At 45.9% G+C, this 25,359-nt stretch overlaps 1 protein-coding gene across 1 annotated transcript in view; it reads left to right on the plus strand.

Moving 5' to 3' along the window:
• The first annotated feature begins 1,268 nt into the window (after nucleotides 1–1,268).
• LOC139156646 (cysteine-rich venom protein LIO1) overlaps nucleotides 1,269–25,359 on the plus strand; it is a 30,969-nt gene continuing 6,878 nt past the window's right edge. Inside the window, exons 1-4 of the mRNA XM_070732518.1 lie at nucleotides 1,269–1,302; nucleotides 4,242–4,300; nucleotides 5,312–5,425; nucleotides 9,467–9,554. Coding sequence (XP_070588619.1) covers nucleotides 4,244–4,300; nucleotides 5,312–5,425; nucleotides 9,467–9,554 — 259 coding nt within the window. The 5' untranslated portion in view covers nucleotides 1,269–1,302; nucleotides 4,242–4,243. The remainder of the gene's footprint in view (nucleotides 1,303–4,241; nucleotides 4,301–5,311; nucleotides 5,426–9,466; nucleotides 9,555–25,359) is intronic.

Consider the following 25,359-nt stretch of genomic DNA (forward strand, 5'->3'; position numbering starts at 1 on the left):
AGGGGTTTGACTTTTTTTACTGTCCCTTTTAGTTTCTTCTTTACTATTTTCCTCATTTTGGCAAAATTCCCTCCATGAAAGTTTAAGGTCTCTGTGTTAGTTTTCACTGACAGTTTGCTATCCATGGTTAAGTTGAAGGTTATTGTGTTGGGATCGCTGGTTCCTATGGGCTCGGTTACAAAGACATAATGAACCAAATCCTGTGCGTTAGTTAGAATCAAGTCCAGGATCCCCTTTCTCCTGGTTGGTTCCATGACCATCTGCTCAAGGGAATAATCAGCTAACATGTCAAGGAACCTTGTCTTTCTTTCATGTGTACAACAAGAATTTACGCAATCTATTTGGGGATAGTTGAAATCCCCCATTATGACTACCCTATTTTTTTTTAGGCCACCTTAAATTCATTTTCCAAATAGCAATCTGGAGTTTGGTTGGGAGGGCGATAGCAGATTCCTAACGTCAGATTAGTTTCCTGTCCTGGGATTTTTATCCACAATGTTTCTGTAGATGAGTTTGAATTTTCTTGAATTTCAAATTCATGAGATTCTAACTCCTCCTTTTTGTACAAGGCCACACCACCACCATTTCTCCCTCTCCTGTCCATCCTATACAGTTTGTAACCTGGAATCCTTGTGTCCCATTGGTTTTCATCTGTCCATCAGGTTTCAGTTATGCCAACTATATCAATATTATTTTCTTTCGCCAAGCATTCCAATTCCCCTATTTTTGCTCGAAGGCTTCTAGCTTTCGTGTCCCATGCCTCCCTCATGGCATTGTTCCGTGTACCACTATAAATCAAGGTTATCATTCTCCATACTACAGTATTAGTGTATAGAGTTTAAATGATAACATATCCAATGTGTATTCTTTTGCCATTTTATCCTGAAAAAAGACAAAAAAAGTCACAAATCTGTCACATGATCGTGAATTACCGTAACCAGATGTAAATGTAAACTGATTGCCAAGTACTCAAAATACAATCATGTTACCAGGATGGATGGATGGGTGGGGTGGGTGGGGAGCACAGTCATCTCTTCAATGATGGGCTGTAAGCAACTATTTTTGAGTCTGTTATAATGTCAATGATTAAGGGAATGATTGACAACCAAAAAGGAAAAAAACTTGAGACAAATCCAAACTTCTGCCTTACAAGGCTTAAAGGATATAATTTACTGTTGAACATTGAGTCACTGTGAATTACAGGAAGCAGTGAAGGTATATAAATCTGGTATTGTCTGTCTGACTTCCACGATTTTCAGAACGCAACAAAGAAGTTACCTTCAGGTTTATTCAAAACAATAGGTAAGATTTATTATTTTACCACAGTGTGTTTAATTCCATTACTTGTAATTAAGCAAGCTGGGATAATTTGGGGGGGGGGGGGTGTCATACTACTTTTATGAATTGTTTTCTTTTGTTCCATTTTTGAGAATATGTTACATCTATTACCATCATACATTAGGTTTTATACCAGCTTAAATAGCATGACATTCTTTTTAAAAATCTGATACTGCCATTTTTTGAAACAGCCAGTGATCCTATTAGGCACCCCAATCCTGGGATCTTCCCTTACTAAATTAACATTTCTAAGATTCCCCGGAAGGAGGAAATTATAATTAAAACTGTTTCTAGGCTACAGATCTTTTTGTGCATTTATATCAGTGCTTCTCAATTACTTTCTGTTACAACCCCACCCCAGAAAGAAGTAAACATTTTGCACCTCCCCAACTCTCCGCCACAGCTGTAAATAGTCCCCAAATTGAGCCCCATCGTGAGTCACGTTCCTTGGCGTTGTGTCCAGGGCAGCCCATTCTAAAAAAAAAGTCTCGTGTGTTCAAGGAGTTTGATTGAACTCATTAGTCATTTTCTGTTAGAATGGGCTGCCCTGGACACAACATCGAGGAACGCGATGGAAGTACCAGTATAAGTGTCAGATAGGACGTGCGTCCTATCCCCTGTGGCAAAAAAAAAAAAAGCATGTTCCCCGGGGTCATGCACCCCCTCCTAGCATCACTCTGAATGCCCCTACTATTTTAGAAGCAGTGGTTTATATGGATGAAATGCAAATTGAACTCAATGGGACTAAGTTCCAAATAAACATTTGTATCACTGGTCTGTAAATGTATATTGTAATACATAAAACCTCAACTTAATCCTACCCTTTTTTGCTTTTTGGCTTAATACTTTTGACTAAGAGAAACTGAGCTCATAAAATTTATTATTTTTTCTATTTCCTCCTCTATGTTATTATGGATTTTGGCAGTCTGGTTTAGTGCCCCCCAATATTTTATGCTTGGTGCTGGAATTCTTATTCAGCAATGTTATTTTATTTTTAATTTATTATTACATTTATAAGCTGCCCATCTATTTTAAAGTTCATCTCAGCTTTTGCTTCCTGTAGTTTCTCATTAAATGCTACAGCCATGGAAAAGGGCCACAGAAAAGCCAAATCCACATATCATGGTGTCACACTACTTCCTACCACACCTGAGATGTTGGGAAGTCAAGTAAGAATCAGGTTAATCCAATCTGCTTACATGTTCTCAAGATAAAGGCTGCCAGGACAAATTATTGCAATTAGGAACAAATTCTGCTTCCATTGCCTCAGGAGCAATCTCCGTTGCCAAATGTGTAGCCTTTGCATCTGCAAATATAATTGATTATATCTGATATAAGGTAAAAGTTTGAGAAGCAATATATTCTATTTTTTTTAAAAAAAATATTATTTTTCAAAAGACAAACATTACAGACACAACACATAACATGAAAAGGAGCTACATTCGCGCCGCTCTTCATAGTACAAAAAGGAAAAACTTATTATTGTTTAGATCAATTCAGAGAATTTTAAAAAATACCTGTTACATTTCTCTATTTATAGACAAATCTAGTAATAAATTGAAATATATATATTTTCTAAAATCATTAAACATTTTTTTTTATTCAACCAAATATGAACCCTCTCCCAGATTTTATAAAATTCTGATTCCTCTTGATTGTTTAACCACCTACACAATATATTCTAAATGAGCTGTTTCCAACTTGGGGTCTTTCAGACATTATTGAATTTTAGATTCAATAATCTCTGATCGGTGTGATTTTTTAACGGGCTTTTATGGAAATGGCTGGGCTGAAAGTTATCTTTTACTGCAGTTAATCAATAAGGAAAAACTTTAGGAACTACAGTTATCCTTCAATTTTCGCGGGTTCAAACTTCGCGAAACGGCTATACCACGGTTTTTCAAAAAATATTAATTAAAAAATACTCTGCGGTTTTTTTTTCTATACCACGGTTTTTCCCACCCGATGATGTCATACGTCATCACCAAGAGTCACTTCTCTCTCTCTTTCTCTCTCTTTCCTGTCATTCTCTGCTTCAATCATTTTCTCATTTCTTTTTTTTTTCTCCCCTTTTTTCTATCATTTCTCTCTCTCTCTCTCTCTCTCTCTCTCTATCTTCCACTCTCCCCCCTCTTGCTCTCTCGCTCTCTCTCTTTCTCACTCTCTCTCTCCCTCTCTCCTTTCTATCTCGCTCTGTCTGTTGCTCTCTCTCTGTGAGAACGCCTGCCCCGCCTCTCCTGCAGCCCCCTCGCTGACAGCTGGGACAAAAGAGCTCTCAGCTAAGAGACTGCGAGAGGGGCGGGGTGGGCATTCTCAAAGCGCTCAGAGCGGCTAGTGGCCGAATGAGGACGAGAAGCCGTAGCTGCCAGCGCTGCTGCAGGAGGACCCATGCCCCAAGAAAGCCGGTGAGAGGGGCGGATCGGGCGGGTGGGGGGTAGCAGCGAGGGGGCCGGAGGCACTGGGGGGGGTGGAGGCGGCCGACATTCAAAATAATCTTTGCCGGCCTCCGCACTTTCGTCGCTCCCCACCCCCAACTTCAAGCTTGGCTCCTTGCGCGGCCTTGGAAAAGGGTGCGTGGGGGTAGTTTTTGGCTGTCCATAGCAAAAAATTGTGTTTTTACTTCTGCATCTCTACTTCGCGGAAATTCGACTTTCGCGGGCAGTCTGGGAACGCAACCCCCGCGAAAATCGAGGGATCACTGTATTGTAGAGATGATTTGTATATAAATGATTTACATGTCCTTAGAATGAACCATGGATATATAGGATGCCTGTTGGAGTAAAATGGAGTAAAAGTGAGAAAATACTTAAGAGTTAGAGTAACTTTGTGTCTTAGGAGATATCTGAACTATTTCCATTAAGGAGATTAAGCACTGATATATCTCAATATTCTTTTGGTTTTAGAAATGATTGTCTTCATCTTGCTAAGTTTTGCTGCAGTGCTGCAACAGTCTTTTGGACTTGTAAGTTTAATAATTCTGTATCACATATAGCAGTTCAATATATAGAATACATAACTTTCTCTTACAATTAGTCATTCATTAAACTGCCTAATATGTGCTGTATTGTTCCATATGTGTGCTGGTTGATAGAAACAATCTTTAGGAACAAGAAGAGGAGATGCAGCTGAGACGACAGTGAGATAAATCTGAATCCAGACTTTCAACACTCTTGTTGTAACAGTGTAACTTTGTAATCAAATAGTGTTAGCATTTATTACTCTGGTCTGTTAAGTGAAGCTTAGTCAATCTAACTGTGCATTTTCATTCGTAGATATATTCCAGGGCTGAACATGCAAAGCAAACAAAATCATGCTGAATGGGGCAGTCAAATATAATTAAAATGGGCACATTTAATGAAAAGAATATGGCTAATTTTAATGCTTGTGTTGTTTAACAGAACTCAAGTCCCAATCCTCTGGAATATCCCCCCACACATATGAGATTTGAGGGATCCCTACCCTTTTAAGACTTCCAAAGGGCAGTGAAGACCTGGCTCTGCCAACCCCCAAATTTTGGGCTAGGATGGGAATTCAATGAGGCTGATTGGTTTGGCCTTTGATGAGTAGGATGGCTCTCTTTTTATTCCTATTGTGAGCCACTTAGGATCATTATTATAGGAAATAGACAGCTGTATAAGTTCATTAAATAAATACATACATACATATGTACAGACATACATACATATATACATACATACATGGAAATGATTAATTCATTTAACTTGGCTCTTTGATCATCTGTTCCCTATGTTGTGCCTAGTGTCTTTCCAAATATAGACAAATAGGGCCACTGTTTCATAGCTGGGAGTCAAAAGAAAATTGCAGGGTATAGAATGGTGATAGAAGGAGATAGAAAGCAAAGCCATTCATAAGGACTGGTGCTGAGTCCTGAGGCCACTAGTAACCTCTTCTATTTAAAGCCATACCATTTTTAATTGTTTTTCTTCTCTTTTCTTTTGCTTGTTATCTTAAGATTGATATTGATTCTCAGTCACCCCGCAGACCAGAAATACAAAACCTGATTGTTGACACGCACAATTCTTACAGAAGATCTGTCAGTCCAACTGCTACCAACATGCTAAAAATGGTAAACTAAATGTAATTATATTTGTCAGTGAATTTGGAAGTTTACGTTTTTTACTAATATAATATCATGTGATTTACTAATTAGGATAAGATAATATACTTATTATTTATTGATTGAGTAATTCTGAGTTTTGTTTCATTTTTTTTGCCGAAATAGGTTTAGGGGTTTCTATAGTTTTATTTGAATCTATTAGTTATAATAACACTCAGGGAAATATATAATGGGGAAAAAAATCTTTAAAACATATGCCGTAATCAAAGTAGGAAATTGAGGGGGGATTAAGTTAAGAGGGTCTTTAGCAATTTCTAGTATCTCCCTATAGCTGTATTTTTTACATCTGGCCTGGGTGGGACTGGGGATGCTTCCACTTTTGCTAGTAGTTTTTTTACTAGCACTCTGCTAGCAAAAATGGAGCTTGAGGGCCCTGTTCCTCCCCTCAACTTCACTTTCAGATGTGACAGCCTCTTGCAGCCCCCCGTTAGCAAAAACGGTGACTGTGTGTAGCCCGAGCTCTGTTTTCGCTGGCAAAGGTGCTGCAGGCCAGTCCTTTGCTGTTTCCAGAGTGGCCTCATAGGCCAGATCTAAGCATTCTGTGGACTGGATCTGGCCCCCAGGCCTTGAGTTTGACATCCCTAATATAGGGTCTCCTGCTTGGGTGAGTGGGGGGTTGGACTAGATGACCTATAAGGTCCTTTTCAATTCATTAATCTGTTTAAAATGAGAGTGTTGTGATATATCCCTCAGCCCTTACAATATGCATCATAAGATTCAGCAGATGTTGCTGTATAAATTATCAAAGAAGAGTCATACATTAACTGATCATGCAGAAGCCTTGATGAGATTGGTAACTGGGCAGGAGACAGCAGTCCTGGGCCTCTAATATGTGGGGTACCATAGGATTGTTGCCTCTCCTCTCCTCTTTAACATCTAAATGAGATAGCTAGGAGAACTCATCCATCGCCATGGAATGTGATATCATCAATATATTGTTAATATTCAATTCTACAGTTCTGTCCCTCACAAATTAAGTGATGTTCTGGTTGGGGAATAACTGGCTTCACCTGAACCTAGAAAGACTGAGTGGCTTTAGGTTTGTGACCCTCAAGGTCTGGGACTATAACTTCTTTGGTGCTGGATGGCATTATACTGTCCTATGAATGATCCTATGAATGATCTGGGCTTCCTCCTGGACTCACAACTCCTGCTTGAGGGGCAGATGGCAGTTGTGGCTAAGAGAGCCTTCACACAACTTCACATTGTACTCCAGTTGTGACCTTTCCTAGTTCAAGGAGCTCTATTCATAGTGACTTCCCTTTAAAGTCCTACATGGGATGGGAATGAGCTATTGGAGAAACCGCCTCTACCCAGTTACATCTTCCTGTCTCACCAGATCTAATAGAGACGGCACACCGTGCATTTCATTTAGGGAGCTACATTTGGGAGGCCTTAGGCATTGGGCTTTCCTGGCTCTGGTGCCCACATTGTAAATTATCCTCTCACCACCATCACCACCACAAGGCTGAAAAGACCAAGGAATTGGAAAATTATTGAGACCAGTCTATTATTATTAACATCCCTTTGTTAATTATTTCTATTTTTATTCAAATTATTTCTATCTTTAGCTATATTTTATAGTTTTAAATGTTTAGGGTAGTATTGTTGAATTGTGTTGAATTGTTATTGTGAATTACCATATTGTTTGGAGTATAAGCACATTAGTTTTGGAGGAGGAAAATAGGGGAAATATCTGCTTACCAGGTGTTCATCTAGCTAGTGTCCTTAATCTGGTCAGCTTCAGCACATCATTTTATCCTCTGGTTAAGGGCTTAAAAATTATTCTGAGAGAGTAACAATGAAAGAGCTTACAAACCAGTAAAAGCTGGCAGCATCATTAGCACTTGGAAGGAAACAGTCTGAGCAAGTAGAGCAATGGAAAAAATCCTGCATAGACTTAGGGCTTGGAAAACATTCTTCTTTGCAGAAAATAACAATGAAAGAGCTTGCAAGTGAGTAAGAGCTGGGAACATTGTTAGTACCTGATTAGGGCTGGAAAGAAACTTACTTAGAGCAAGTTAGAGTAATGAAACAAACCCTGTAGACTTAGAGCTTGGAAAACATCCTTCACAGAAAGAAATAATGAGAGAGCCTGCAAGGTAAGAGCTGGGAAGATCGTTAGCAGCTAGTTAGGGCTGAAAAAAGCTACATTCGGAGTATAAGACGCACCCTAATTATCAGCCATTTTTAGGGAGGAAAAAGGTAAGTCTTATACACTGCTTTTTAAATTTTGTTTAAAAATACCACCATATTTTTGTTAAATGGGCAGCTATATATATTTGAATAATAAATAAATAAGGTACAATAATAATGGTTGAAATGTTCCAAATATCATCTCTTAACCTTATTTTTTTTCTTGAATTGGAAAAGGTCATTTCTTTCTTTGGCTCCTGCATGTAAAGGCAGTCAACATGCAAACATCAGAGAACTTAATCTAAATTTTAACACTTATTGGCAGTCATCAGAGTATACATAGGTTGCCTGCACACAGGGATGGGCAACAGGCACCACAGGATGGAACGCTGTTCCACCAGCGAAAATGAAGCTGTATGCACAGCTCCAGCAGATCAGCGGCAGTCACTTCCGTGATTACCAGGCTCGCCTCTCCTTTTTTTCCCCAGCTGCTGCTGCTGCTGCTGCCTGCACTCCTCACCTCCTTCCTCCTTCCTGGTCTCAGACGAGCTTCACTCTCTCCTGCCCAGCTCCCCTCCAGCCTCACATGGACACCTCCCAAGGCCAGGAAGGAAAAAAGGGAAAAAGCGAGCAGCATCAGGGGGGAAAGAAGGGAGCCACGCCGTGTCAAAGCCTTTTCATTTTCAAAGCCTTGCTCTTGTGAGGTGGCGCAGGTGCTCCTTGGCAGAGGCAAGGACAAGCTTGGCGTTTCCTCTCTCCAAACCCTCTTCCTCTCTACCCACCCACCACCACCTTTCTCCCATCTGCCTGCGATCTTAGCGGCTCCTTGCTTTTCTTTGCCTTTCTTCTGCCCACTCCATTCTGTGAGCTGGAGTGCCGAGGAGGCACGGCAGAAACACGTGAAAGTGAGGAAAAAAAACCCAAAATAAACGCAGAGTTCCAGCCAGTAAAGGCTTCGCTGCGGGGCTGCCGACGAACAAGAGGGTGCAAAACCGAGGGGAAGAAGGTTTTCCTCCCGAAGGGGCTCCTTTCCCCCACCCCTTTCCCTGGGTCTATGGGAGAGTCTCTCATCTTCAATGCTGACAGGTACTCCTCTGGGCCCGCTCTCTCACCCCCTTGCTTCCCCCCTGCTTTCCCGAGGATTGTGGTGCCCTTGGGAAGCTGATCATGCTTTGAGCCTTAGGAGAGGAGGAGGGAGAAAAACCTGGAGACAGGGGACAGAAAGACTAGCTAAGGAAAATGTTTTGGATCAGATTATGTGGAAACTACCCTGCTCTTCTCCGCTGCCCAAGTAAGCTTGCTGGAAGGCAGGGGGGGAACCTACATTTAAATGTGTGGCGCGAAGGATTGCTGGGTGGCTGTTTAAGCCTCACCCCCCTCTGCCCAAACTGCCACCCAAATCCCTCTGCCCAAACTGCCATCTCCCTTTCTCCTTCCGTTCCTCTGGCAACTCACAGAAACAACAAAGTATTTAATAAGAAATTTTTAGGTGGCAGATTCCCCCATTGCAATTGCAGAAAGGGTGCCCCTGATCATATGATTGCCAAGCCACTCCCGCCTGGGTCACACAACCATCAAGCCACACCCAGAAAATAAGCCACACTCACAGTGTGGCAGTAAAAATTTTGGCAGCCCATCACTGTCTGCATACAATGAGTTGGTTGTCAAAAAGGGTTGGGAGGGAGCTTTACTCTCCAGCTCAAACTATTCAAAGGATGTTTTAAAGAATATTGCTGTAACTTCTGAATTCTTAACTATAGGATTTGAAGGAAGTCAAAAGGTAGACAAATATTTTCTGCAATTTTAAATTATATCTCATTGATTATTGTTGCTGTTGACTTCTGTTCTATTCAGGAATGGTATCCTGAAGCTGCTGCAAGTGCAGAACGTTGGGCTTATCAATGTGTTTATGATCACAGCCAAGACTATGAAAGAGTTATTGGTAAGTCAATCTAAAGGCAAGGTATAGCTTTAACTGGTTAGACAATTAAATAGTATTTTTCACATTAAATAGCATATACAATCAATTTTGTTCTTCAATATTAGCAGCAAAAGTAATACTTATGGATCCCTTCCATGTAAATGATTGGGTGGAAGAAGGATTAAGATGGTAATAATTTTCTTAATCCCCCCCCCCCGAGTTTGCAAGAAAAATTGTATTTGAACAATGATGTTTTTCATTTCTTCTTAAAATATTACATTTTTATATTATGTACATTGCTACATTTATAGCCCACCATTCCACCACCATCCCAAAAGATGCTAAAGAGATTGTCCTCGCCATAGTTCTTTGTAATGGTAAATACCAAGCCCAAAGAGCTTCAAAGATTTCCATGGTCAGTGGAGAATTAAAACTGAATCACCCTAATCTCAATACCAAATTATGTATTGATGATGTTCATCCATCCTGTTCGAAGAGGATCTTGACATCTAATGGCTTGTGGGCTGTATGTGATGTGTCCACAGGTGGCTGGTGAGACCTATACGGGCATTAAATGTTCTGACACACATTGGGCAGACATGTGTGGGCACCATTGTCACAGTGTTTGCAGCTCTGGCTTTGCAGAGTGCTTGCTTCTCTTCTGCTATGAATGTTCTTCTAGCCTCAGATGTTTGGCAGTCTTGGTAGATCAGCATGCACCATGTTCGTCGATCTTGTGCCAGGGTTTCACAAGAGGTGGTGTCAATATCAAGGGACTTGAAGAAGGCTTTCAACATGCTTTTGTATCACTTCCTTTAGACAGCTCCCCATAGAGGAGCTGTTTAGGGATGTGATGGTCTGGCATCCTAGCAACATGGCCTGCCCAATGTGTGTGGGCTTTTAACAGCAGGGTGGAAATTGATGGTAGGTCTGCTCTGGAGAGGACCTCAGTGTCAAGCACCTTATCCTGCCATTGGATCCTCAGAACTCTAAAGAGGCAGGTCATGTGGAAGTGGTTCAATTGCCTAGCATGCCTTCTCTATACAGTCCAGACTCACTGGTATGCAATAGAGAAGTTAGCACTACTGCTAGGTAGACTTTGAGCTTTATAGCAAGGCTTATTCCATGTCAGTTCCACACGTTGGTCATTAGTCTGCCAAATGCAGAGCTTGCCTTGAGGAGTCTGCAGTTGATCTCAGTGTCAATTGTCACTGCATGGGAGAGGGTGCTGCCAAGATATATAAATGCTTGTGACTTTTGTCTCTTTATTGTGATGGTGGGCTCTTGGTATTTGGCTTTGGGAACTGGCTGATGCAGCACTTTAATATGTTGATAAGGAGAAAAGTTGTTGCATGCGGCTACAAAATTATCCACACTGACTTGCATTTCGTGCTCTGATCCAGCATTCAGGACTCAGTCATCAGCAAAGGGGAAGTCATGTAGCACAGTCATCTTTATCTTGGTAACAGCCTGGAGTCTTCATAGGTTGAACAGTTTCCCATTGGCCTTATATCTTAGACTAACTCCCAAGGTACTGTTTTGGAAGGCATCTGACAGCATGGCTGAAAACATTATGCTGAACAAGGTCAGTGCCAATATGCAACCTTGCTTGACACCATTTGTGATGGAAAAGGTCTCATAAGCTTCTTCATTGTCCAGCACATGGGCCATTATACTTTTGTGAAATTGATGTACCATCAGGATGAATTTATCAGGGCACCCAAATTTTGACATGATGTGCCACAGACAGTGTCAAAAGCCTTAGTAAGATCCACGAAGGTGGTGTACAATTCACAATTCTGCTCTTGACACTTCTCTTGGAGCTAGTGGGCTGCAAAAATCATGTCCACAGTACTGTGCTTTTTGTGGAAACCACACTGTGCTTCAAGTAATAGATCCTGTTCCAGGTGGTCAGTCAGGTGATTCAGCAACACTTATGTAAGGATCTTGCCTGAGAAGGAAAGCAGTGATATTCCTCTAGGATTATCACAGACTTGTCAATTCCCTTTCCTCTTGTAGAGGTGTATGATGGTCACATCTTTCAGTTCCTGAGGAATGGTTCCTTGATTCCAGAGAGACTGGAACAGCTGAGTGAGTTTGTTGACAAGCACTGCACCACCATCCTTACAGATCTCTGCTGGTATTGCATCAGATCCTGGAGCTTTGCCACTGAACAGCTGGTTGATGGCATGTAGGGTTTCAGTCTTTGATAGTGGGGAGTCCAAGCTATGGTTGATATCTATCTGGGGCATTCTGTCAGATCGCCTCATTGTTGATGGAAATTCGGCAGTTCAATATAGATTGGAAGTGCTCAGCCCAACGCTGTAGAATCAGGGTCTTCTTATTGATGAGAGTTGCACCATCTGTGTCCCGAAGAGGGGAGCTCCCTGAGGGCTGAGGTCCATACATGGAACTGAGGGATTCATAGAATTATTTAACATTGTTTCTATCAGCAAACTTCTGAATTTTATCTCATTTGGTATTCAACCAGGAGTTTTGTGAAGCTTGCTTTGTATGATCCTGCAAATTTGTTGAAGGCATTTGCCAAAGAGACGGAGTAACGACACGGACACAAGAGCTGGATTTAAACTTGGGTCATTTTTATTAATTAATAATTTGCATAATTTATTTAATTAAATTAGCATAAATTAGCATAAATTAGCATAAATCAACATGCTTAACTATGACCCAAACAGTGGACCTGCAGGGTCAAACAAATACTTCCGGGGCGGAAATGACGTAGCAAATCAACATTCCTGGGCAACTATGGGCGTAGCTCAATGCTAGTCCAGGTGAGGGACCTCTCCCTCACCTGAGACCCTGCCATGCTCTCGCATGAGGGGAGTCCCGCCGGCGCACCCCTACCCGGGGACTTCAATGTGCGGGACCCAAAGACAGGTGCCCCCCAACTGCTCAGGTAGCACCCCACCATGAGCTTGGAGAGAACCTGTCAATCATCCCCAAAGATGCCCAAGGGAGAACGCACAGTTGCTAACCACCACCCAGATTTCCGCCCCTAACCTGCCACGGAGCGGGGGTCAGATCTCTATCTTGGCCCCCCGACTCCCCCCTCTATCTGCGCCAGCTCACGCAGAGACCGCTGCAGGTCCTGTAAGAAAATGGCGTTCCCCTGTTCTGACAGGTGAACGCCATCGGCCCGGTAAAGCCATGGCCGATCTACCGTGATGAGGGGATGGGCCACTACAACCCCACCTAATTCCCTAACTGTTTTACCCAGAGCCTTATTCACTCTACGCCTGACCCGGTGAATGGCCCTAAGGGAAATGGCGTCCCTCCATATGATCCTTGGGAGGATCTCTGACCACACCACTTGCGTGGTTGGCCACACAGTGCGAAGCCACCGCAGGTCTTCGCGCGCCTGGATGATCAACGGTAGACCACCAAGCAGGCATAGGTCATTGCCACCGAGGTGCAAGACCAGCCATCTGGGTGCGGCTATGGGCTGCCGCCCACCCAGTCCCCTCTGAGCGCGACCCTGGGTAGCCGCCCGCCCAGCAGCACCGGGTACAGCCCTGAGATGCCGCCCTCCCAGCAACGTCGGTAGGAGCCCCTCCCACCGCATACCTCTCCGGCCCATCCAAACAACATTGACCCAACGTCCCAATGACAACTGGGTCCCGATGGCGCTTCTGGCTGCTGAGCGGCCGGCCCAAAATACCATGCTGTGGCCACACAGCAGCGCCGTCGGTTTCTGATTGGCATGGGGACCTGAAAGAGGACACACACAGAGAGGTTACCTAGCCTAAGCCCTGCCTAGGATCCTCGGCGGGCCTAACATAACCCAAATATGCCGCCGACCGCCAGCGGCCGATCTCCCGAATCCGATGGGCCGGGAAACCAGAAAGCGCCGCACTAGTGGCGGCGCCGATACGGAACGAATGCGTTCCATATCCGGCGGGATCCATGCCCACCTGAGCCATTGCCTTAGACACTAAAGCCCAGAATTGATAACGGGTCAGAGGGGTACCGTCCTGATGCTTAAATAGGTACCCTTGCCCTGACCCCCTTAAGGCACAAAATTGCTGCAAAGCGGCCACCGGGCATACAGACTGATCGGTGGCTGCACTAAGTTCTATCTTAACCCCTCTGTGCAACTGATCTGTCTTGGAATGTCTCACCAAAAGTGAGACACCCCCTTGTCTGAAGGCCAGATCAGTGAACTGGAAGGCACGGAGCGACAAGTCAGCCTGTGAGGAAGCTATTGCCTCGCTGACCCTAAGGGCCCCAAAAAACATTACACAAGTGGCTGCCCTAAAAAGACGGGCCTCGTACAGAGAGGCACACAGACTGTCCAAGGCCTGATTAATCAAGGACAGCTGCTGAACCGTCAGGGCCTGACGAGTGTCAGAAGGGACCCCCTGTCGCTCCCTCAACCAGCCTTCCAGCATCTTCTGAATGCGGAAGTCACCAGAAAAATCTCTGAAGCCCCCCGCCTTGGACAGAAAGGCGAGGCCGGCTAACCTGGACCTAATAGTCCTAACTGAAAGGCCACGCTGCCTCAGCAGGACACAAAATTCCGCCAGGTGTTCAACTGGGGCAGGCCAACTATGGGGGTAACCCTTACCCTGCCTGAAATCCCCAAACTCCTTACCTACACTCTGGTAGGCCCGCAGGGTGCCCGGTGCTACCGAAAGGGCGATCGCCCTGGAGGCCTCGTCTCTCCAACGCTCGGGAGCCCGCCCAGGCTCCAAAGGTGGACTGGGAACACCTCTGGCGACTCCCGTGCCCATGGGGCCAGGGTCCGAAACCTGGACAACTGACCACGGGACAAGGCGTCAGCCACTCCGTTATCCAGCCCGGGGACATGTCTGGCCAAAAACAAGGCGTTTAGGGACAAGGACTTGTGCACAAAATGGCGGACAAGCCGCATGACCCTGTCACTCTTAGAGGACAGGGCATTAACAACATGGACAACCGCTAGGTTGTCGCACCAAAAGTGCACAGTCTTGTTCCTAAACTGCTCCCCCCAAAGCTCTAAGGCCACTATCAAGGGGAACAGCTCCAAAAAAGTCAGGTCCTTAACCAGAGAAGAGGCACTCCATTCCGGAGGCCACACCGACCAGCACCACTGGTCACCTAGCACTACCCCAAAACCACAAGTCCCCACAGCATCCGAGCACAGCTGCAATTCAGCTTCCAAAAGAAGCTCCTGCCTCCAAAAAGACAATCCATTAAAGTGCTCCAAAAACTCCCGCCACACGCAGAGGTCAGCCCTGACTCCTGCGCATAAGCGGGTACGATGATGAGGCAAACGCAGCCCCTTCATCGCATCATACAACCGTCTGGAAAAGGCCCTGCCTGGCACTACTACCCGACAGGCAAAATTAAGGATCCCGGCCAGTTCCTGGAGCTGCCGAAGAGTCACCTTCCTGCAGCCCAGGACCGCCTCCAGCTTGCACCTGATTTTTTCCAACTTGTCCAGGGGCAATCTAGAAGATTGCTCCTCTGAGTCCAATTCAATACCGAGGAAGGTAATCCTGGTGGCAGGGCCTTCGGTCTTCTCAGAGGCTAAAGGCACCCCTATCTGAGCACAAAGGGCTTCGAAGTCCCGCATCAGCGCAAAACATTGCACCGAGTGCGCAGGCCCTGCCATGAGGAAATCATCAAGGTAGTGAACGACAGAGCCCAGGCCACTACGCCTCCTGAGCGCCCATTCCAAGAAGGTGCTAAAACTCTCGAAGAGAGAGCACGAGACAGAGCAGCCCATCGGCAATGCCCTGTCTACATAAAAACCACCTTCGAAATGGAAGCCCAGGAGCTCGAAGTCGTCCGGGTGTATGGGGAGGAGCCGGAATGCCGACTTAATGTCGCACTTACCCATAAGGGCTCCAACCCCGCACTTCCTAACCATGGACACAGCCGCATCAAAGGATGCGTACCGCACCGAACACAGTTCGTCAGGAATGAAATCATTCACTGACTCCCCTTTAGGAAAAGACAAATGGTGAATCAACCTAAATTCACCACTCGCCTTTTTGGGGACCACCCCCAGAGGGGACACCCTAAGATTCGGAAAGGGCAGCTCCGGGAAAGGCCCAAGGACCCTGCCCTCGGCCACCTCCTTCCCAATCTTGGCCCTAACAATGTCCTCATGTCCGACAACCGATCTAAGGTTGTCGGACATGAAAGCCTTCCTGACCCCCACATAAGGGATCCTAAATCCCTTAGAGAAACCTAGCAAGAGAGCAGCCGCTCTCGAGCGAGGGTGGTAGTCAACCAACCAACCCTCAAGCACAGAGACATTAATTGGGCTGGGCCCCTTTTCCCCCAGCTGATGCGGGAGGCTTTCCTGGACCCCCACCCTTCTTTTCCGCCCCCTTCTTGGGGCAGGGGCAGACAGCAGATGCATGGGGCCCCCCACAATTCCCACAGGCATGCTTATATTTGCAAAAGGGACAAAAACACGCCCCCTTCGCAGCAAATTCATGACAGGTGGGTGAGGCCCCCTTACCAGCCGCCCCAGGAGTCACCTTGGCCGGCGTGACCACCGCAGGCTCCTCCTCCATGAAATGACCGCTGTCGGTCCACTCACACCCCTCCTTGCCAGACATATGAGTGGCCCTGAACCACAGGTCCGGTACCACCATATCCCACGGCAGGTTGGGCTCCACAGCCATCCTCATCCTAAACCCTTTATCATAATGGCGCCATATGGTGCCTTTGTATTCAAAATTAGCCCTGGCGATCAAATCAATATACTTAAGCATCGCCGAGGCCATGGCTGGCTGCCTCTGAATCACCACTGACGCATATGTCAGAAAAGCGTACAGCCAGGAGCTGAAGCACTTGGTGACCTTTGTTTTCTTGGGCTTTTCCCCAGGAACTACTTCTTTCTCCTGTTTAGGGACCTCCCGATTGAGCAATGAAAAGAGGTCCACGTACTCCCCCCTCCAAATGGCCTCCTTCACGGACGGGTGAAGGTGGTACCCTAAAGGGGTGGCCGGCAGACCACACGGAATGGCCCCCGCCTTAATACTGGCGAACGGGTCCCACACCGTGGTGGCCCCCGGCCCCAGCACCCCAAAACCTTGGGGATAGGCCATCAATGGAAGCGGGGGCATAACAGCAGGAGCTGTAGGGGTCCAACCCCCCACCCCGGGCACCCCGGGCACCCCAGCCCCCACCGGCCCGAGCGGCGGCGCCACGCCAGGCGCAGGCGCCCCCGCCAACGGGGCCGGCGGCGACCATACCTGCCCGCATGCGCCCGCCTGGGGGCCCCCAAAGCTAACCCCATTTCCCAGCCCCGTCGGGGGAAAACTCGCACCAGCCAGGGGGAGAAATGAAGAATGTGTATTGTGTGGTGCAACCTCACCTGCCCCGTACGGGGTTGAAGACATCCAAGGGGGCCCCGCCACCGGAAAAGCCGTCAAGTGCCCCGACTGGGCCGCCTGCCCGGTGTGGGCCATCTGCCCGGTATGGGCCGTCTGTCCAGCCTGGGCTGCCGATGGAGCTGCTCCCAATGCCGCTGGTACCTGTTCGAGGGCCCCCCAAGGGCCCGAGCCGCTCCGCCAGTGCTCGAGCTCATCGAGCCTCTCCAACACCCTAGCCCAAGAAAGGGCAGGAGAAACATCAGAGTGAGGGGCTGTAGGTAAAGGCCCCACCGCCCCCTCCGCAGGCACCACCCCTGGGGCCCCCTCCATACTTGCCCGAGCCCGGGCAGAAGGCCTAAGGGCCCTCCTGGGGCGCGTAACCGCAGGCTGAGCCACAGGGGCCCTGGCTTGCCTCTTCTTAGGGGCCATGCCACCTTTAAAACAATATAAATGAAGAAAAAACCCCTTTTTTCCCCAAAAACCCCTGCAGCAAGGCCCAAACCTTGCCAGGAAAAAACCACCCTGGGGGATTAAACAATAGAACCTCCCCTGGAGTGACAACAGGGCCCCTTACCCCGGGAACCCCTGTGGACCCCAAGGCCAAGAACCCCCTGACCCCTGGGCAAGGCCCCTCCCAGCCGGGAGTGAATCACCACTCCCCCTCGGGCCCGAGGGGGACAAGGACACCAGCGCCGCCGCTCAGAAGCTGCTCCGGAGTCCAAGGGCACAGCTGGGCCTAGCAGAAAGGCCTCTTCACTGGATCCAAAATGGCGGCCGCAACACGAGGCCACCACAAAATGGCTGCCAGGAGCAAAACTCAAATGAGTGTCTGCTCCAGCTGCCGGTCCAAGCAAAGAGGCCTGGCCCAGGGCCTGCAGGCCCTTAAATAGGGCCTCCAAGCCCCGCCCCTGACCGGCAGCAACGTCAGGCCTTGTGGGCCTGATTTTCGCCCGAAATCTCATCTCGCGAGATTTCGGCCAAAAACAAGATGGCGGCCGCCATGAGGGAGTCCGGTGTCTGCCCGGTCCCTCCGGCAAAGGCTGCCAGCCAGTAAGTCGACCGGCGCTATTTTCTTAGCTGTTGATGATGGGTCAATCTGATAAGCACCATGAAGGCGGTGCCTTTCATCAAGTAGGGCCTTGATCTCTTTATCATTTTCATCAAACCAGTCCTGCTGTTTCCTGTGTGAGGGTCCTAGAACCTTTAGTGTAGAAGAGTGCACAGTGTTCCCAAGGTGTTCCAGCCCTTCTCAGCATTTTCCTCTAATTGCAGCTCTGAGAGTTGGTTGTCAAGATCTTCTGCTAGTGAAGCTGCTGTGTTGGGATTCCTCAGTTTACTGACACGTATCCATTTCATCGCAGCTTTGTTTCCCTGTGGACATCTCTTTGGCTTGATGTGAAAGCTTAATTTGGAGATAGAAACATAGAAACATAGAAGTCTGACGGCAGAAAAAGACCTCATGGTCCATCTAGTCTGCCCTTATACTATTTTCTGTATTTTATCTTAGGATGGATATATGTTTATCCCAGGCATGTTTAAATTCAGTTACTGTGGATTTACCAACCACGTCTACTGGAAGTTTGTTCCAAGGATCTACTACTCTTTCAGTAAAATAATATTTTCTCATGTTACTTTTGATCTTTCCCCCAACTAACTTCAGATTGTGTCCCCTTGTTCTTGTGTTCACTTTCTTATTAAAAACACTTCCCTCCTGGACCTTATTTAACCCTTTAATATGTTTAAATGTTTCGATCATGTCCCCCCTTTTCCTTCTGTCCTCCAGACTATACAGATTTAGTTCATTAAGTCTTTCCTGATACGTTTTATGCTTAAGACCTTCCATCATTCTTGTAGCCATAGTTCTCTCTAAGCTGAGCAGTGAGCAATCGCTCACTTAAAAATCATCAGAGTTTTTCAAACCTGCCCAGAAGCCGAGAGGGAAAGAGTGAGAGGGAAGGAGAGAGAGAGGAAGAGAGGAAGAGAGAGAAACAGATAGAAAAAAGAGAGGAAGGAAAAGAAAAAGAAAAAGAATGGGAGTAAGGAAGAGAGAAAGAAAATCAAAATCTAGTTTGAAACTAGCTCAACTATTTATTAAGTGGCATTTTGATATTGATAGAGTTGCCCTATTATGAGCTCACTGTTATAGACACAGAGTACAGTATTTTATTTTGAAATTCTCTGAGGCAAAACAGGGTGGGTTTTTTATTTGTTTGTTTGTTTGTTTGTTTGTTTGTTTATTTATTTATTTAATATTTCTGTGCTGCCCAGTCCCGAAGGGACTGCCGCTCAGACACTATACTTTTGCGCCCACCCCCCCAAAAAATTAGAGGGAACACTGCTTGTAGCCCATCTTTGGACCCGTTCAATTTTGTCAATATCTTTTTGTAGGTGAGGTCTGCAGAACTGAACACAGTATTCCAAATGTGGTCTCACCAGCATTCTATATAGCGGGATCATAATCTCCCTTTTCCTGCTTGTTATACCTCTAGCTATGCAGCCAAGCATCCTACTTGCTTTCCCTACCGCCTGACTGCACTGTTCACCCATTTTGAGACTGTCAGAAATCACTACCCCTAAATCCTTTTCTTCTGAAGTATTTGCTAACACAGAATTGCCAATACAATACTCAGATTGAGGATTCCTTTTCCCCAAGTGCATTATTTTACATTTGGAAACATTAAACTGCAGTTTCCATTGCTTTGACCATTTATCTAGTAAAGCTAAATCATTTACCATATTACAGACGCCTCCAGGAATATCAACCCTATTGCACACTTTAGAGTCATCGGCAAATAGGCAAACCTTCCCTACCAAACCTTCCCCTATGTCACTCACAAACATATTAAAAAGAAAAGGACCCAGAACAGACCCTTGTGGCACACCGCTTGTAACCTGACTCTGCTCAGAATACTCGCCGTTAACAATAACTCTCTGATGTCTACGCTTCAGCCAGCTGCAAATCCATTGAACTATCCAGGGATTAAGTCCAATCTTCACTAATTTATCTATCAGCTCTTTATGTGGAACCGTATCAAAGGCTTTGCTGAGGTCCAGGTAGGCAATATCCACGGCACCACCTTCATCCAACACCTTTGTGACATAGTCAAAGAAATCAATGAGATTAGTCTGACATGATTTGTCTTCAGTAAAGCCATGCTGATTTGGGTCCAAAAAGTTATTGTTTTTAAGGTGCTGATTTATCCTCTTTTTGAGTAGAGTCTCCATCATTTTAACTACCACTGATGTCAAGCTAACTGGCCTGTAGTTACCAGTTTCTTCTCTACTGCCCTTGTTGTGGATAGGCACAACACTGGCCATTCTCCAATCCTCAGGAACTTCTCCTGTTAACAAAGATTGGTTAAACAAATCAGTCAGGGGGGTAGCAATGACAAATCTGAGTTCTTTAAGAACTCTGGGGTGGATGCCATCTGGACCCATTGCCTTATTTATCTTTAATCGTTCAAGTTCTTCTAAGACATCGGCTTCTAAGATCACTGGAGCTGAATCCGTACAGCTGGAAGCAATGCTATATCCCTCTATAGTATTATTTTGTAAGGTGTCTTTTGAGAAAACTGAACAGAAGTAGCTATTGAAATGGTCAGCGATCTCCTTATTCCCATTAATGCATGTATTATTCCCAGTACTAAGCTTCGTGATGCCGCAGTTTTTCTTCTTCTTATCACTAATATATCTGAAGAAGGTTTTATCCCCCTTCTTTACAGATTTGGCAATTTCTTCCTCTTTTGAGGCTTTAGCAGCATATGTTATCTGTTTCGCCTTCTTCTGTCTCATTTTATACACCTCCCTGTCAGCTATACTTCCAGACTCTTTGTACCTCCTATAGGCAGCTTTTTTTTCATTGACTATAGCCCTTACATCATTGCTAAACCATAGCGGTTTCTTCTTCCTTTTACCTTTAGTTATTTGTCTTACATACAGTCCAGTGGCTTTTAAGATGGCCTTTTTTAATACAGTCCACTGGGTTCTCACTCCTGCCATTTTATCCCTCCCCTTTAATTCATTATCTAAATATTCCCCCATTGCATTAAAATTTGTTTTTCTGAAATCCAATACTTTGGTTGCATTATAGGATTGCTCACAATGTGTTTTTACATCAAACCACAAACATAGATGGTCACTGCAACCTAAATTTTCTCCCACCTTGACCTCTGAAACCCAATTCCCATTCGTAAAAACTAAATCTAGAGTATTCTCCCCTCTAGTTGGTGTCTTAACCAGCTGTGCCAGAGCTGCTCCTGTAAAGGCCTCTACTATATTCTTACTTTTGCATGTAATGGCACTGGGGATATTCCAGTCAACATCAGGCATGTTGAAATCACCCATAACCACAATATCTCCCTTTAGTGCCATTTGAGTAATTTCATCCACCATCTTGTTGTCATATTCCTCGGATTGCCCTGGAGGCCTATAGATCACCCCAATTCTAATGACAGAACCTTTATTTTGCATGCAAATCCAGAGAGTCTCCAGATCTTGATATGTATTTTGAATTAGTGTTGTTTTTAGACTTTCTTTAACATAAATGGCTACTCCACCTCCCCTTCTCTCTATTCTATCCTTCCTATACAGTGTATATCCTGGTATGGATATTTCCCATTCATTAGAATCCTTAAACCATGTCTCAGTTATGGCAACCAGATCCAAATTATCTCTAGATATTATGGCCATTAATTCACAGAGTTTGTTGCTCAAGCTTAGAGCATTCGTGCACATTACCCGAAGAACATTATTTTCATTATTAGTTTGCCCCTTTCATCAACAACTACATCTATTTTATTTGCAGCTCCCTTTTCATAAGCTTCCAAAAACTGATTTATCCTCATTGGTCGGGGACAGAAATCACCCACATCAGTTACATCTCTGTCCCCTTTACCTAGTTTAAATGCCTGTCCAAAAAAGTTCTGAATTCCTCACCGAGCACCTGGGTACCTCTGTATGATGGATGCAAACCTTCCCTCTTAAACAACTCCATATTAGACCATCTACTGACATCATGACTTACATATCCAAAACCTTCAGCTTTACACCACTGCCTTAACCACACATTAAACTCTCTGATACACGTTGTTTTATCCTCTTGGCCACAAACCGGTAACACCTCTGAGAAAGTCACTGAATCAGTTATTTTACCCAGCTCCACACAGACATTGAAAATCTCTTTTTACTACATTAAAATTTCTCTGGGACAAATCATTTGTGCCAAGATGCACCACCACATCAACGTTATTACCTTTACTCACAGCCTTGACAATGTTTGTAATCCGCCTCCTGTCGCTGCTGGCAGTGGCCCCTGGGAGACACCTCATCTCCTTCACCACATCCTTACTCTGTCCCAAATCAACACCTCTAACAGTCGAATCACCCACAAGAAAATGTGTCCTCTTTTTATTTCTACTAACTGCACTTGATGGTTTGGTGACACTATGTACCTCACTTAGAACAACTTCCCCTTTGAACATCCCCTCATTCTCTGCCTGAGGGACCTTGCTAATATCTCCAACATCCTTACTATTTAAATCCGAAAGATGATGAGTCTATAGTCAGTCCAACAGTCAGTGCTTGGCATGGCCTTGGTCACCCTTACATCCTGTCTATCTTTCCTCCACACAATGACATAATCAATAAAATGCCAGTGCTTGGAACATGGGTGCATCCAGGATGTCTTTTTGTGAATGGGCAGGTGAAAGATGATATTGCTGATGATCAGATCATGAGCCACACATCTCTTGAGTAGTAATATGCCATTGCTGTTACATTTGCCAATTACATTTTTTCCAATGACGCCATCCCAGGCAGAGTGATCGGATCCTACTCTCGCATTAAAATCACCAAATAGAATCAGCTTGTTGATGTGCTTCATGGATGAAAGTAGGACATTGAGATCTTCATAACATTTGTTCTTCATCCGGGTTCATCATTGCGGGTGTGTAGGCACTGATCAGTGTGGCTTGCTTTCCTCTTGGCCCTGGGAGATGCAGTGTCATGAATCGGTCATTCACTCCCTTGCGAAGATTGGCAAGTTTGCAGACAAGATGATTTCTAACCACAAAGCCAACTCCAGATTCATGGCATTCATTATTGCTGCGTCCACACCAGAAGAATATCTAACCACCTCTGTTTCAGGGAGGGGTAGCATCTCTGGTGTAGATCATGTTGTGTCCTTTTATGGCAACTCATTTTAGAGCAGCTCTTAGGGCAGTTCATTCATCTTTGATCCTCACTTGTCACCCAGCTCTCACCTGTGGCTCCTAGTAGCTGTAGCATGTGCAGCAGCCACATCCAGGGCAACAGCTTTGACAGGCTGGCCAAACCAGGTTGAGAGTAGCCATTGGGTCATTCACATTTGGTGAGACAGGGACTTGTCTATCCTGAGCATGTGAAGACAGATCCCAGCAGACTGAGCAGATGAAACCTACTAGAATAGGACAACAGTCATGAAGGCAGTCTCTGCAAGCAATGTGGTATGCTAAGAGCATGGCAAGACATCAAAGATGCCCTGGTCAACCACTGTGCCCAGCACGTCTCCAATTGTCTCAGTTCTTGTTCTGCTATTGGAGTAAGATGGAATCTGGGAAGAGAGAGTGAGGCTGACTACACGTACCTCTCCCTGTGATGATAGGTGAGTGTTGAAGCAGTAGGTGTGGATACTGGGAACTGTAGCCACGGACCTGCACACACACGACTCAGGTCTAATGGTCGTCTTCCTGTTGATGAGCAACAGCTGAATTTGGCATCTACCTGAGTGACTGAGAAGCCCTCTCTAGGATCACATGCTCACCTCCATAGTAAGAAGAAGGTGCTAGAAGGTGCAGTGGTTAAAGTGCATCACTGCAGGCTACTTCAGCTCCCCGCTCACTGTAGTTCAGCAGTTCAAATATCACCACCGGCTCAAGGTTGACTCAGCCTTCCATCCTTCTGAGGTGGCTAAAATAAGAACCCGGATTGTTGAGAGCAATATGCTGATTCTGTAAACCGCTTTGAGAGCAGCTGTACAAGCACTATGAAGCTGTATATAAGTCTAAATGTTATTGCTATTGCTATAGAAAAGGTGTCCTAAACATTGTTGCTTTATAGAACCCTGTCCAGCTTGCCGCGGTTGGAGGGGATCCCATTTAATGTGGCTGAGTAACAAAATCTCAAAGAAAACATAAGGTGACACCACTCACCATTGGCACATGGAACATATGTACACTTCAAGACAACCCCATAGAAAATCAACCAGAAAGAAGAACAGCCCTGGTCTCCAGAGAGCTGGCAAGATTTAACATCAATATTGCGGCCCTATGTGAAACTCGTCTAGCCAACACTATGTATTAACCAGCTGGGTTTCAGATATGGCATCAACCTCGACCCCAGGGAAGGGGGGGAGGAGTGGCTATTATAGCCAGGGAGAGCCTTTGCCTGCGTGGACTCATTGCTCCGGAAATTGCGGGTTGCGAGTCACTCTTGATGAGGTTGGACTTAGGGGTTCAGGTGGGCTTATTTCTCACGTACCTGCCTCCCAGCTGCGTGTCAAAAGCCCTGCCTGTGCTACTCGAGGAGGTAGCCGGGTTGGCGGTGGAGTTCCCCAGACTTATTGTCTTGGGGGACTTCAACCTGCCGTCACTCGGCGAAACCTCGGGGTTGGCACAGGAGTTCATGGCCACCATGACAGCCATGGACCTGACTCAAGTAGTACGGGGTCCAACTCATGAGGGGGGGCACGCACCTGACATGGTATTCCTTTCCGAGCAACTGAGTAATGGTCTGAGACTAAGGGGCTTAGAAGCAGTGCCTTTGTCATGGTCAGACCATTTTCTACTACGGCTTAACTTCCTGGCTCCAATCCTTCCCCGCAGGGAGGCGGAACCAATGAAGATGTTCCGCCCCAGACGCCTAATGGATCCAGAGGGTTTCCAGACGGCGCTTGGGGTTATTCCAGAGGCACTCATCCACAGTTCGGCAGAGTCTCTTGCGGAGGCCTGGAATACGGCTGCTGCGGAGGCTCTTGACCGGATTGCGCCTTTGCGACCTCTCCGTGGCGCTAGACCCCGTAGAGCTCCATGGTTCAACGAGGAGCTCCGGGAGTTGAAACGCCAAAAGAGACGTCTAGAGAAGCGATGGAGGAAGAGTAGGTCTGAATCTGATCGAACACTTGTAAGAGCTTTTATTAAGACTTACAAAGTGGCGCTCAAGGCGGCAAGATGCGCGTACCATGCCGCCTTGATTGCATCAGCGGAATCCCGCCCGGCCGCTCTGTTTAGGGTGACCCGCTCCCTTCTTAATCAGGGGGGAGTTGGGGAGCCCTTGCAGAGTAGTGCCGAGGAGTTTAACACGTTTTTCGCTGATAAAGTCGCTCAGATCCGGGCCGACCTCGACTCCAATTGTAAAACAGAGTCGACTGACAACGAGTCAGTCGAGGTGACTGGGGCACGTACTTGTCCACCTGTCTGGGAAGAGTTTGATCTGGTGACACCTGATGAAGTGGACAAGGC

The sequence above is a fragment of the Erythrolamprus reginae genome, chromosome 1 (assembly GCF_031021105.1).
Source record: "Erythrolamprus reginae isolate rEryReg1 chromosome 1, rEryReg1.hap1, whole genome shotgun sequence".
NCBI lineage: Eukaryota > Metazoa > Chordata > Lepidosauria > Squamata > Dipsadidae > Erythrolamprus > Erythrolamprus reginae.